This window comes from Poecilia mexicana, unplaced genomic scaffold, assembly GCF_051168715.1.
Source record: "Poecilia mexicana isolate PSO_F unplaced genomic scaffold, ASM5116871v1 scaffold_7, whole genome shotgun sequence".
In the NCBI taxonomy this organism is placed as follows: domain Eukaryota; kingdom Metazoa; phylum Chordata; class Actinopteri; order Cyprinodontiformes; family Poeciliidae; genus Poecilia; species Poecilia mexicana.
This window is the reverse complement of record NW_028263376.1, coordinates 18,541,748-18,554,737: the sequence shown is the minus strand read 5'-3', so window position 1 is coordinate 18,554,737 and position 12,990 is coordinate 18,541,748. Positions and strand designations below refer to the sequence as shown.

The 12,990-nt window shown below is 36.4% G+C and overlaps 1 protein-coding gene across 9 annotated transcripts in view; it reads right to left on the bottom strand.

The window, feature by feature from the left end:
- Positions 1-12,990, bottom strand: part of rap1gapa (RAP1 GTPase activating protein a) — a 57,771-nt gene that overhangs the window by 15,289 nt on the left and 29,492 nt on the right. For 8 of the 9 annotated variants that reach the window (XM_015009924.2, XM_015009923.2, XM_015009932.2 and 5 more), the window contains exons 3-8: positions 12,182-12,275; positions 5,667-5,702; positions 4,571-4,618; positions 4,297-4,335; positions 3,098-3,289; positions 162-265 (exon numbers count right to left, since the gene is read on the bottom strand). In XM_015009924.2, coding sequence (XP_014865410.1) covers positions 162-265; positions 3,098-3,289; positions 4,297-4,335; positions 4,571-4,618; positions 5,667-5,702; positions 12,182-12,275 — 513 coding nt within the window. Of the gene's footprint in view, positions 1-161; positions 266-3,097; positions 3,290-4,296; positions 4,336-4,570; positions 4,619-5,666; positions 5,703-7,022; positions 8,610-12,181; positions 12,276-12,990 lie in introns of those variants that run through there. The other variant, XM_088007189.1, reaches the window with a different exon arrangement.

The window sequence follows — 12,990 nt, the reverse complement described above, 5'->3', positions numbered from 1 at the left end:
ACTCATTATCGCCACACTGGGGATGAAAAATTATTACGCCGCATTTGCTGAAGCTCTTCAGATGCTGAAAGTGGTGAACTTTCCCTTCTAGCCTGTACAATAGTTCTTTGTAAAGCCGAGAATCACACAGGCTGCACACACACATACATACTGAGTGTTACCTGAGCATGAGGCGGAGATGTTCCTGGTCACCAATCTCATCATATTTTATGGAGAACACCAGATGTCCGAGGGAACTGTCCAGTGAATAGTAATTAAAGTGCTCCTGAGGGCACAGAGTTAGCGCAGCGCCATTAGTATTCATCAAAAACAAACCCAGATAATCAATGCATATGTCCTTTTGCTGCAGTACTTCCACCAGAAAAACACAGAGAAATTTGTTAGCATCTCTAATACAGATGTGGAAAACATCTTAAGATACATCCGAGTTTAATTGCACAAGCTTTATCTCCCGCTCCAACTCAGATTAACACCTGAGCACATTTACAGTCTGGGTGGAAAAATGATGAAATTATCAATGGAAGTACCTGCAAATGCAAATTAGTGAGTAAGGACATTATATTTTAACCTATTTACACTTTCAACTAAGACTTTACGCACAGAAAAAAGACTAAGAATATTAAACACCAGGTTTATTTAATCATTACCAACTAACTTTGGAGGTTTAAATGTTCCCCAATTAAGTACTTAAATAATTAAAAACTGAAAACCAACAGATTATTTATAAACTATACAATAAAGCAAGTATTTCACAACAAAAAATGGATGCTTATTCACTGAAAACATATTTAATTATTTTACTTAATAATCGTTTCCCTTTAAGCCTGTGGAATAATTCACTGCACAATGCAACGCATAATAAATTCATGTTATCATCCAGCCTGAAACATCTCAGGAAAAGGGCTCGACTTCTTCTGCTCTTAATAATAAAACTCATCTGACACTGAGTGGCTGTGCAGATTTACCAGTTAAACATTAGAGTTTATTGATGAGCCGCAGTGACCGTTTAACTTCACAGCACAAATAACTAAATACTAAAGTATATGGTCTTATATACAGCTCTAGAAAAAAGTAAGAGATCACTTAAAATTTTACTCTTTATATGTACACGTTTGAGTAAAATGAACACTGTTCTTTTATGCTATGAACTAATGTAGTATTTATTTGCAGAAAATTAAAAAAAGTCAAAATAACAAAAAAGATGCAGAGCTTTCAGTCCTCAAATAACGCAAATAAAACAAGTTCATATTCATTTAGGAACAATAATACTGATGTTTTAACTCAGGAAGAGTTCAGAAATCAATATTTGGTGGAAAAACCAGGAGGTTTTCAGTGCAGTGGTCTCTTCATTTTTTCTAAAACTATAACCTTTAATTAATGAATTTCAAATATGTCTTTTTTATCTCATCATTGACACATTTAAATCATGTGGAATCTGTGTATTAATTCATTTTTTTACATTTTGTATCAATTACATCTAAAAACATTTAATGACTGATTTATTTATTAAACTGTGGCTCTTCTGGCACTCTGTAAAACCAACTCCTTTTTGTTTCCTAAAGATTATGTAAGTAATACTCTGATAAATACAAAACATCCTCCTAAAACTAGAAGTGGAGGTCAGTTTGCGAGTCTCTGTTTCAAACAGCTGAATTCTCACGCTGAAGCGCACGAACATAAAACACAGAATCTCACAAGTAAACAGGAACACCCTTCAACTTTTATGGCCTTAGTGCCGCTTTTTTCAGCATCTTCCTATTTGTAAATGGTTCAGTTCATTTGCTACGCACACAAAGGCTGGACTTGTTATGTGACATCTTTTACATTTATGTGTTCCTGTATTTGTGTGACATTTGGAGCATTGTTGATGAAGCCTTCTGTGTGCAGTAACTTGAGATTAGGAGGCTGACATGAGATTGTGCTTCTCTAATCCGTGACAAATACAATCTGCACTTAATACTTTGTATTCGATCTTTTAGAGACGCCAAAATACAGCAGAGGAAACTAAAAACCATGCTATCTCTATTATTTCATTGTTCAGTTTAAACTGAGGTGCCCTAAATATTGAATCGCAATCATTACTGCAGTTTTACATTTTGAAAAGACTGCCTGGACGCTGCTTTTATTTAAAATGTTTTTCATTTACGCTCCACAGGAAAGAGATACGTTTTACATAAACTGGCCTGAATTTATTTCACTGAAAGCTGTGAGATTATAAAAAAGAGAAAAAGAAGAATGAAGAAGATGTTTCAACAAATATTACTGCAATATTCAACAATAAAGTTCCAACTTTAAGTTTGGACAACTCTGAATGTAAATATAGTACAAATGTATTTATTCAAGAACCAACAAGATGTAAGCATTGGATGCACAAAAAAATCCAAACAGAACATTTCCTTAAGTTTGTAGAGGTAGTTTATATAAGAAGATTGTTTTTCTGTGTTCTGTATAATCTAAAATAAAACTATTGTTATATTTGATATAGTCAATGATTTCTATAAATGGCAAAAATCTTCATAAGTAGGACCAAAGTCCCATTTAGCCATCAAGAAACACAACACACTAAAACAACAGTGAAACAAGATCAAACCACTAAGAAGTAGTTGCATATAAAACATTAAACAAAGAAGCTTAATGTCTGTTTTGGTCTGTTTTTCTGAAGCGAAATGATGTTCATACTCTTACTGCTTGCAAGAAAAAGATCAAGAGCAAAAGTGCATGCAGGATGTTTTAAGTTTAAGTCGAGCAGCAAATGTTTCCTTCCTCAGGAGAAGCCAGTGATGTAACAGCAACCAGTAAAGAAAGAAACAGCGGTCAGTCTGAGGATGGACCAAAAGAAGTACCGGACTCTGCGGATCTTCTCTTCATATAAAGAAATAAATACTAAGCTCAGAAAGGTTTTGTTTGTGTTTTTATGACACCTGTTGTCGGTCAGTGACTGTATGACTTCCGTGCATTGATGACGCGGTTTGCAAATGCAAGGTCTGGCTTTTCTACAGCAATCTAAGTGTTTTTCATCATTTTTGATAAAGTTCAGATCAAAAGAGAAGAGGCTGCATTGAAATTGTAAATATAATTAGCATGTTATGCAGCTCACCTTGCCCAGGAAGTGTTTCCTGTACAGTGTGGCCGTTGTGTTACATTCCAGTTTAGTGCGGCTGCTGGGTGGCGGCGGTCGGTGCTGCTCCGGGTCCCCAGCTTCACTCAGCTCATGGTTGGTTCCCTCAATCCAGTAACCACCAAACTGTGGCAGCAGGATGAGAGGAAAGGGGCTTTTTCTTCCCAACACCTGTTCAAAATATGGGTGAACAATCAGCACTGCAAAAACTTGAGAGAGAGAGAGAGAGAGAGAGAGAGAGAGAGAGAGAGATTTGATTCCCTGTTGATCTTGCAGCTTTTTTCTTTTTTTTCTCTTGTTTCTTTTAAATGCAGAGAAAAAAAATCTATGAAGAAGGTGAAAAATGCACTAGATGATATTAAGTGAAAAATATTTGATGATCTAAAACCCAGCCTTAATTCTGGCTTCCTCAGATTTGCTACACGGCCATTTAACCTCCAGATTAATGAGCTAATCACTCCTGATCAGTGATCACTATTTGTCACGGTACCAGTTCACAAAATCAATATCTTTCTTTTCTACCTCTCTGTACCCTTGGCCAAGACCAAAAGGCTGTCAGAGGAGAATCTGCAAGAAGCACCTGGTAAGAAAAAATACAACTGAAACCAGAAAATAAATTTATAATCAAATCAAAACACTTCCATCTAGAAATCCATGCAAATTAAAAAGATGGTGATGTTTCTAATGAAAATAGTGCAGAAATTGGATTTATCTCATCGTCAAATTACGATCACGAAAAAACAACTTAATACTATATGGCTTAGAAAATCTGCACAAAGTTGTTTGTTTATTGTTACAAATTGAAGTAGGGTGAGGCAAAATGACCGAGCAAGTATAAAGTTTCAATAAGGAGAAATGCACCAAAAGTCACACTTTTGTGTGCAAAAGTGGATAACCACCTACAAGAAATATCTTAGTGATGGATGCAACATATTTGCTTCTCCGCCAAATACTAAGCAATGTTCTACTAAAGGATTAAATACACATTTTCTCAACTTTTAGACTATTATGTAATATATTTTTTCTTGATTTTCTGCGACTGCTGTCTTTCTTTAATAAACATGGAGTAAGTACTAAAAATTAGAAACTATTTCTTTGTAAGAGAAACAACACATAGAATCAGCAGGCGATCAAATTTTTCCCCTGTTGTAAATAGATTGTAAATGAGTTTTTCCCACCTCATGAACACTTGGGTATGGAATGTAATCCTCTTCAGTCTGAAAAAAATTCAAATAATAAAAATATATTCTGCAAATACACTGATAGAGTAGTGATATAGCTGTTATGTAATATTTCTTATTTTCTTTTATTAATCCCTTTATGAAAGAATCCATTCAAAGTTTTGTTCAAATCAGCCATTAAACAATTCAGCAGTACTACAATGTTACACAGATATTTCAGTCTGGGTTACATATTATTAAAAATAAAGTGCCTGTAAAAGCGAAGTCGTACCTTCAGAGGTGGAGGAAAGGCGCATCTCTGCTCATCCATCCTGCTGCCCTGTCACAGGTAGGTAGAGACAATAAAAGAAGAAAATCACACACAAAAAAACCTCCCAGTACAAACACACACACAAAAAAAACAATGTTCACAGAGCAGTGTAATAATCATAGTCTAAAAATAAAATGCAACAAACTGGGAGAAAAGGATCAAACTCGTTATATAACGGCAGACTTCTCCCAGGAGACGTGAGGCAGAAAGCAAAACAGCGTCAAAGAGGGACAGATGGAAAAAAACTGAAACAGATACGTTTCATAGACGGGGAAGGGATACTGAAAGACTAGAGGACAGAGTAGGGTGGGGAGTGGAAGCAAAGTAGTAAACAAACTGCAGAAGTGTGGGAATTAGGCCCTGGAGGCTTACAAAAATGCAAAGTTGGGTGGAAATACTTCACAGCCATTCTCACTCAGGTATGTGTGTGATAGAGAACGGGGAGAGGGGATGCAGAAATGGAGTTGCAGTCATGACAAGGCTAGACTTTATTAAGGTAAATGTATGTTATCCAGCTTTGTTTCTGTCAAAAGACATATACTTGCTTGCAGAAAAAGCAACTGCAAGACATGAAATACGTGAAAGCTTCTGGAAGCTTTCTTGTCTGCAGTGCTTTTGATATTTTTGAAAATGATGACTAATGTGAATACGCCATCACTGGAGCATAAACTGCAAACACACAGAAATGCTGCGCCTTTTGATAAGCTCCATCATAGAACTGTTTAGCCTCTTGTGTGTGGGATTTCATGACTTATTAAAACATCCTTCCAAAAGCTTCAGAAAACCAGGAGACAGTGTTTGAAGTGAGATAATAAGCTTACATCTCTGTCAGCCAATGTCTCAACCAGAACGTTGGTGGAGACGCTGAGGAAAAGCAGCTGGTGTGAAACCAGCAAGACTCAAGATTCAATTCAGTAACAAAATAAAAACAGAAAAAGATAAGGAGTGTCATCGCCAAGAAGAGATGCAGCAGAATTAGAAAAAGACAGACCGGCTGGTTAGTGTTTTCAGCTTAGTGAGGCGAGACGGAAATGCACAGATCTGTGCATCATCTTACCTGCATCTTTTCAATCATTTCAAATAAATCTGTGGTCTGAGGAGAGGAGATGACAAGTCTGAGTTAATCTGACAGGCGTCAAAGTTTACTTTAAAAGAAGCTTAACTGATTCTTGAGAGCATGGCTTTTTATTTGGTAATCATGTAGGACCTAACATCAGTTCTGCAGTATTTTAGCAAATACAGGTAGTAATCCTTTCAGTTTTCTGCAACAAACTACAACAAAATTCTTAATTTCGGGATTTTACGTGACAAATCAACAGGAAGCACAACTAAAAAGAAAAAAGAAGGAAGAAAATAATTGTTTTCAAAACATTTTTAGCAAATAAACTTCTGAATACAAGGAATTGGTCAAATCTGTGTATTTTAGCAAATAGGCAGACGGTATTAATACCTTTTAGTTTTCTGCAACAGACTATTTTAAGGTTTAAGTATTAGGTGAATGCAGTACCTTGTAAAAATATTGTTACTATCCAAACAACAACAAAATTCAACATGTTGGGATTTTATGTGAAAAATCAACAGAAAGCACATAACTGCAAAAAAGAAGGAAGAAAAATTATATTGGTTTTCCAAAAATCTTTTAGCAAATAAACCTCTGAGGATTTTATTCTGACACCCTAGAATAAAATCCAGTTCATCCAATTGCTTTAAATCTCAAGTAGTGTTTCTTTCAGGATTATGTATGACAGACCAATACAAAGTGATGTATACAAAAAAAGTGTGGTACAAAAACAAAATTGTAGTTTTACTGCCTTCTGAAATCACCTGATTAGTATTTATAGCTATAATTGTTTTTCACATCTGTCCAAACATTTTACTTTTTTGCAAAAAATGCTCTTTTTTTTCTACCTGTAATTGCCTCACCCTACACATGCTCCATGCAAACCATCTGAACAACTCTCCCTGCCTTGTAGTATCATTGTGTTTTTACATGCAAAACATTCCTGAAACAGCTGAGAATGAGCAGCACCAATCCGACCCGGTGTAGTTAAGAGATGGCTGAACGCTACAACCTGCAAAGCCCGACACAAATACTCTGTGTACAGAGCAATCATGTCTTAGCTTTGTGTGAGTTTGAGTAAAGTCCTCCACCATGTGCAAACAAAAGTCTGCCACAAACCCTGAAAGTAAACAATTCTGGCTGTAACCAGAGATTAGGAGCAGAAAAGCTCAGAGCTGTTGCACGATTCCTGGCTTTTCATTAAAACGTTAGAAAACTTTAACACTTTTCACACAAAAACAATTTTTAAAAAAAATATTTAGCATAAAGTGAGTGGCTTTGGACTTAATTTTCATTCTGTTCCGTTTAACTTCTGTTGAGGATTTGCAGTGTTTTCAAAATAAAATCACTTACACTGCTGGGTTTCCTCCAGTGTGTCTTTGTCACCATCGGATGATGCTGGCGACTGCGAAGGTTTTCCGCCATCGTTTCTGTTCGCCTCACTGAAAACTAAAATCCTGCAGCTTCGAAACACTTCACTGTCGTTTATTTTAGGATGTCGGATTTCAACTTGTCACGACTACTGAGCTTCTCTGCAAACTCAGACAGGTAACTGCATCCTGAACTAAAGCTACATCCCTGATGACTAAAGCCCAGAGGCAAGATCCTCAGGCAGATACGCGCCTTGTCATCAGCCGGCTTGCAGTGCAAAGCCCGAAATCTAGATAAACGATCCTCGGTGTGAAGTTAGAGGCGTCTTCTCTAGTCTTTAACCCTTTGGAGAGTTACAGGATGAAATCAGAATCAAGTCATCCCCCTCTCGTTAAACACTGTGTGCATCCTGAGTGACAGCTGGAGGTGGAGTCCAACGTCTCTGCTGTCATAAACGGTTGTAACTGACAACCAACAAAAGGATAGCAAGATTTAACAACACAGAAAAAGAAAATGTGGCAACAAATGACTAAACTGGTGAGAATCTAGTATAGATACCCTGTAATATTTCCACATACTCGGTCAGGGTCAAAAAGTGAACTTCCACCACAGCCTCTAGTAGGTTTTCTGTGTTTAATGAATATGCGTTCTTCTAAAGTGCGTCTTATTTTAAAATTATGAGTAACACCGCTGCTTCAGCATTGAAAAACTTTTTCCAGTTCTGCTCTGAGCTCACAACCAGGAGCCCCACCAACAGTAATGACTGCAGAAAACCCAAATGAAGCTCTGCATTTGCAGACAGTTTTCTCATTCAAAGGCGTTAGAGAATGGAACAAAGTCCCAGGAAGTCTTAAACTCTCCCCTGACCTGAACGACTCTCCTTGTAATGTCAAGAAAGTGTTATTAGAAATCTTCCAGAGCAGATGTTTGGCATAGTACTGTTTACATTCCTGTAACTTTATGACAGTACTGTGATTGTATATATGGTATATGGGAGCTTTCACTGAACTTTTATGACTGCTTAAAACTGTTTTATTAACTCATAGTCAGGAGCTACAGATAGAAACTAACTTTACATCTTTTATTAATGTTTTTTGCATATTGTCCCTGTTTTAAATTAACTAATGTGCTTCATGGTGAATGCTGCATTCAGGTTGATGTGCTGTGTTAATTTTCCTCCACACATTTGCTGTCTGCTTGCAAATTATATATTTTTATACTTCTTTATACTTTTCCAGGAAGGCCAGATTGCATGATGAAAGCTGTCTTTTCAAAAATGATCTGTCTTGAGCTGTTGATCTCTGCAGCTCCTCCAAAGTTACTGTTTCAGTTCCCGTCTGGGGTTTATGACATTATTCTGTAACCTAGCAACCCTTTGCAACACGTTTATCTTTACCTGTCTGGTTTGTTCCTTGGTCCTCATGCTGCTGATTGGTCACTAATGTTCTCTGACAAATCTCTAAGCCTTCTCAGAACAGATGGATTACAGCTCACTGAAATTAAATTACACACAGCGGGACGTTTATACTGACTTAGTGACTCCAGAGTCAGTTGGTCACACTGGATTTTATTTAGGGGCATCAGAGTAAAAATGGTAGCATAAATCAGCATGCCACAATTTTTGGTATGAAATTTTGAAAAGAATAAAAAAATAAATAAAATAAAAACAGTATATATATATATATATATATATATATATATATATATATATATATATATCTCACTGTAATTATAATATGTATTATCATAATTATCATAATTTGATGTATATTGTTATCTTACTATCAATATTATCTTCATTAGGTTATTTTATTTTATTTTGTTTGTTAGAGAACTTAAGATTATGACGTATATTTTATGGTGCACATTGGCAAGGAGTTTTTAATTATTAGGGCTGTGTAATAATATTGATTTTGCGATATCGATATTTTCTTTCTTAGAAAAAATTTATATTCATCCGTAAGTATCGTAACATCCAACTGTCACCTTGCTCACTCACTGCCTGCTTCGCCAGGAGAGTGATTAGGTCATCAGGCTTAGAGTGATTCCTTCAGATGTTAAGTGTCAAGGTGAAAAAGGTAAACTATTCAGAGCAGGCTACTTGGTGCACTTTATTTACTTTACAAATGCATGTAAGCTACAGTTTGTACTGTTTCAATTAAAAGAAACATGTTTTCTCACCACTTCTTTGATTCATTTTGTCCAGCTGTCGACTTTAAGTCTGTGTCCATGTCCAACCAGAGCCAGGTATTGTGTAGTTGGTGCTTTTAAACAGTTTTCAGTTAAATTAATTCAATCCAACTCTATGACAGCCACAAAATGTCACCAAAATCATTCTGTCCCTCTGAAATCTTTTGCATCTTTCAATGCAAAAGTGCATTGAATTGTATCGTTTGCTGAATATTGCAATATATATCGTATCATGAGCAGAATATCGTGTATCATATTGTATCGTGAGATTATTGTATCACTACAGCAATAGTACTTATGTCCGGTTGCTATTCACAATTGTCATTATTATTATTATTATAGGTCAGTTTGTATTTATTCTGTTTTATGTAATATAGCTTATTTATAGGTTCTTCAGCACAGTAAATAAAACTGGCAAATTAAAACCAAATCATGTTTTTAATATACAAACTTATGATAATTATTGAGTCAGTAAGTTAAATATTTCATGAAATTGAGATAAATAAATAACTTCTTCCTACTCCTTTTTAAACAGAAAAGTAGTGATGAGTAAACTATTTTTGTTCTTGGTTATGTACGCCAGGTTTCTCTTGTCCTGTTGGCTACTTGTTGTCTTTATTTTAAAGAAACCTGTTTGACATAAATAAATAAATAAATAAATAAATAAATAAATAAATATGACAAAACGACAAAACGTGAGGGTCTGAAAACTTTTGCAAGGCACTGTATGTATAAACATGCTGAACAGTGAGGAGACGGCAGCAGCTGTGTCATTTTGCAGTGATGGACACAGAGGAGGAAGTGGGGGAGGATCTCTGGGGAGTCGGACCAGCATAGACAGCAGGTGTGAGAGCTGAAACCTTTCATTATGAGAGCTAATAGGATCGTCATTATGACAACGCACAGATTACACGCACAACGCCACCTCCACCCTCCTGATGTCTCAGCTGCAACTCTCTGCAGCCTCACAGAGATCATTAGGACTCTTCCTGAAGCAGATCCAGCTGAAATAGTTTTCTTTGAAGCAAAATATATTTGGTGGAACTACTGCAATTTGCTTAAATAATATCTGACATAGACGGTTGAATGAAGGAGGGTTGAATCATGAAACTTCCTCGAAAAGCAAAGCAGAGGTTAACGACTGAGGTTTATGTAAAACAGCTAATTATTTTCATGACATTCAAAGCTTTTGACATGAAAAAAAAACTTTTAAAGAATGCAGATGGCTTTGTTTGTCTTCATGAAACAAAGTATAACACTAGTTCAACTATGTAAGACCTGGTGGGGTGAATTGCAGATTGACCTGTTTTTTTTTGGGGGGTTTTTTTGCAGGGCTCTGATTAAACTGATACAATCCCTCTGAGTCTTGCCCTATTAAATTTATGTGTATTCCACAGTCCTATGATTTCCTTTAATTTTCTAAAAAAAAAAACTGAAATAATTTATAAATAAAATAAATGAATTTAAACCACATTCTCTACTGTTTTGCTATCAAAAACCTGCAAAAAGAAGAGGTTTTAAATATCCTTCCTAGTTGCATAACGAGACTAGCAGGTGTGAGATACCTTCAGAGTGCTGCAGGGATCAAGAGTGACTGTTCAACAACCCAGTTTCAAATTCCTCCCATTCCTAAAACTTTTTTCTCCCCACTCCCCCTGCTACGCACAGATTAAGTCAGGTTGTGAGAAATGTTGGATAGTGTGAAAATCCTTTAGAAAACCAATCTGACATAACTGAGATGTTATCCGCTTACGATCACCACCACAGTGTAGCTCCATCTAATTTTTATTTTCACAAAATACCCCTGGCAGGTATTTCTTTCCACATCTAATTTATTCAAAAAGTCAAAATTATATGTCTGAGATGAAATATAAAGACACTAAAGTAGAGATTATAGTCTTAACAGCTCAAGGAATAAAGTCTGCTTTGTCCTTGACAGTTTCAATGAAGGGCTGGACAATATGGCTGAAAAACGTGTCACTATAATAACTATTTATTGGGTTTTTTTTGTTTTAATTAACTGAATTACTGAAAACAAAACCTATCATATTTTGTCCACAGTTTTCACTACTCCAGAAAGCAGTCATGAGGCATGAAAACGTGTTACTCAACAGGTCGTTGCTAGGTAACCAAAGAGAATGAGTTGCTAGGTAACCAAAGAGCGAGAGAGTGAGTTGATGTCACCAAGCTTGCTTAGCTAGCCGAGCGTGAATAGGTTGAGTGGTTAAAGTCATTCCTCTGCTTACATCCCCCAGAATGCCATGTGGTTCTGGGTCAAAGTTCACTGAAATGACTGAATATCCTATCAGACGTATTATCTAATGATACTGATCACGTGGCAATTTCTACTTTTTAATTAGCATTTAACTAAATATGCCTAAATTAAAGGTTGTATTTTTATGAAATATCCTGAAATGAAAGCCAAATCAATTTTTAGGCTTCTATCCATCATTACAAGCGGTGCCAACAAATACATCCGGCCCTGCGATATATTTTTAGGACTGACAATCAGCTAAACTCTAAACTGAATCCGCCTCAGCTGCGATCTATTTTAGTTGCACATGACTGATGATGTTATGGGTGACAATGTCTTTTGAAATGAAAAAAAGACAAGTCCTGTTATGGGCTGCGACTTGTGGGCTTTGATGGAATCATGCTTGTTCAGCTTGGAGTGAAAATTTGTCAGCATGAGGCTGACTATGTCCTGCTAAAAATAGGCCTTTATTAATTGAGTCAGTCAAACATAATAATTGCAGCCACAGAGCTTTGTGTGCTTTAATTACACAAGTTATACGAAAGGAGGCAGGACTAAAAAGCACATCAGACAAAAGAACACGAGACAGAATGTGAAGAGACTGATAATAACAAAGGACCACAGACAGAGGGGGTCACACAGATAAGGTCAGGGGGTCACAGTTCAGACTTAATGCCCTTGGGTTCCCCCTCCCTACCTTGTGGAGAGGTGAGGTGCTGTGTGTCAGATCAGGCTGCAACAGCTGGGGCTCTATTGGTGCAGAAATTCGGGGGTCAGCCCCATCTTGTTTCCTATAATCAGACAGATGCAAGAAAAAGATTTGGTCAGAAAAGGTCACTTAGTCTGAGATCGAACAGCGAAAGGTAATGTCATGGGGAAGGTTACCAGAACAGGCACTTGTGTTTGAAACACTGCTCTGGCTGGAGGCTTTCTTCTTTAATTTAGACAAACTGAAAATTGGAATTGAATTTGTAATAAAAGCCGGAAACTATTCATTTCATGTCAGTGTAGATCCCGAATCATTCATTTACGGACCACGGCTATCTAAATCTTTTTATGTTGATCTGATGTATTTTGAATGTTTTATTTTTGAACATTTTTATTTATTTTTAACAAGATATACTATAAGAAACAGTCTGGTGGCTGGAACTAGGCAATTTTTTTATTGGATTAACCCTGATGGATAACCGTCCTGTCGTAAATGTAAATGTCTGTTCTTTTTCTGATCAGTGACAGCACCAAGCTAAGCACCACCAAGTTGCTGTAGAGACTGCTCTGCAGATCCAGAACCAGAACCAAGCATGTAGAATCAAAAATCAACACGCTAAAGATAAACACATGTTTTATATGAGTTTTTCTAGATCTTGCTGGGATATTAGTTCTTTAATCCTGGAAATGTTATTCAGGTGATAGAAGACTGACTTTGTAACCGTCTTTAAACGATTCTGAAAGTCACATAAGTAGAAAATCAAACACTGATCAACACATTTGGTGTGTATTGATTAT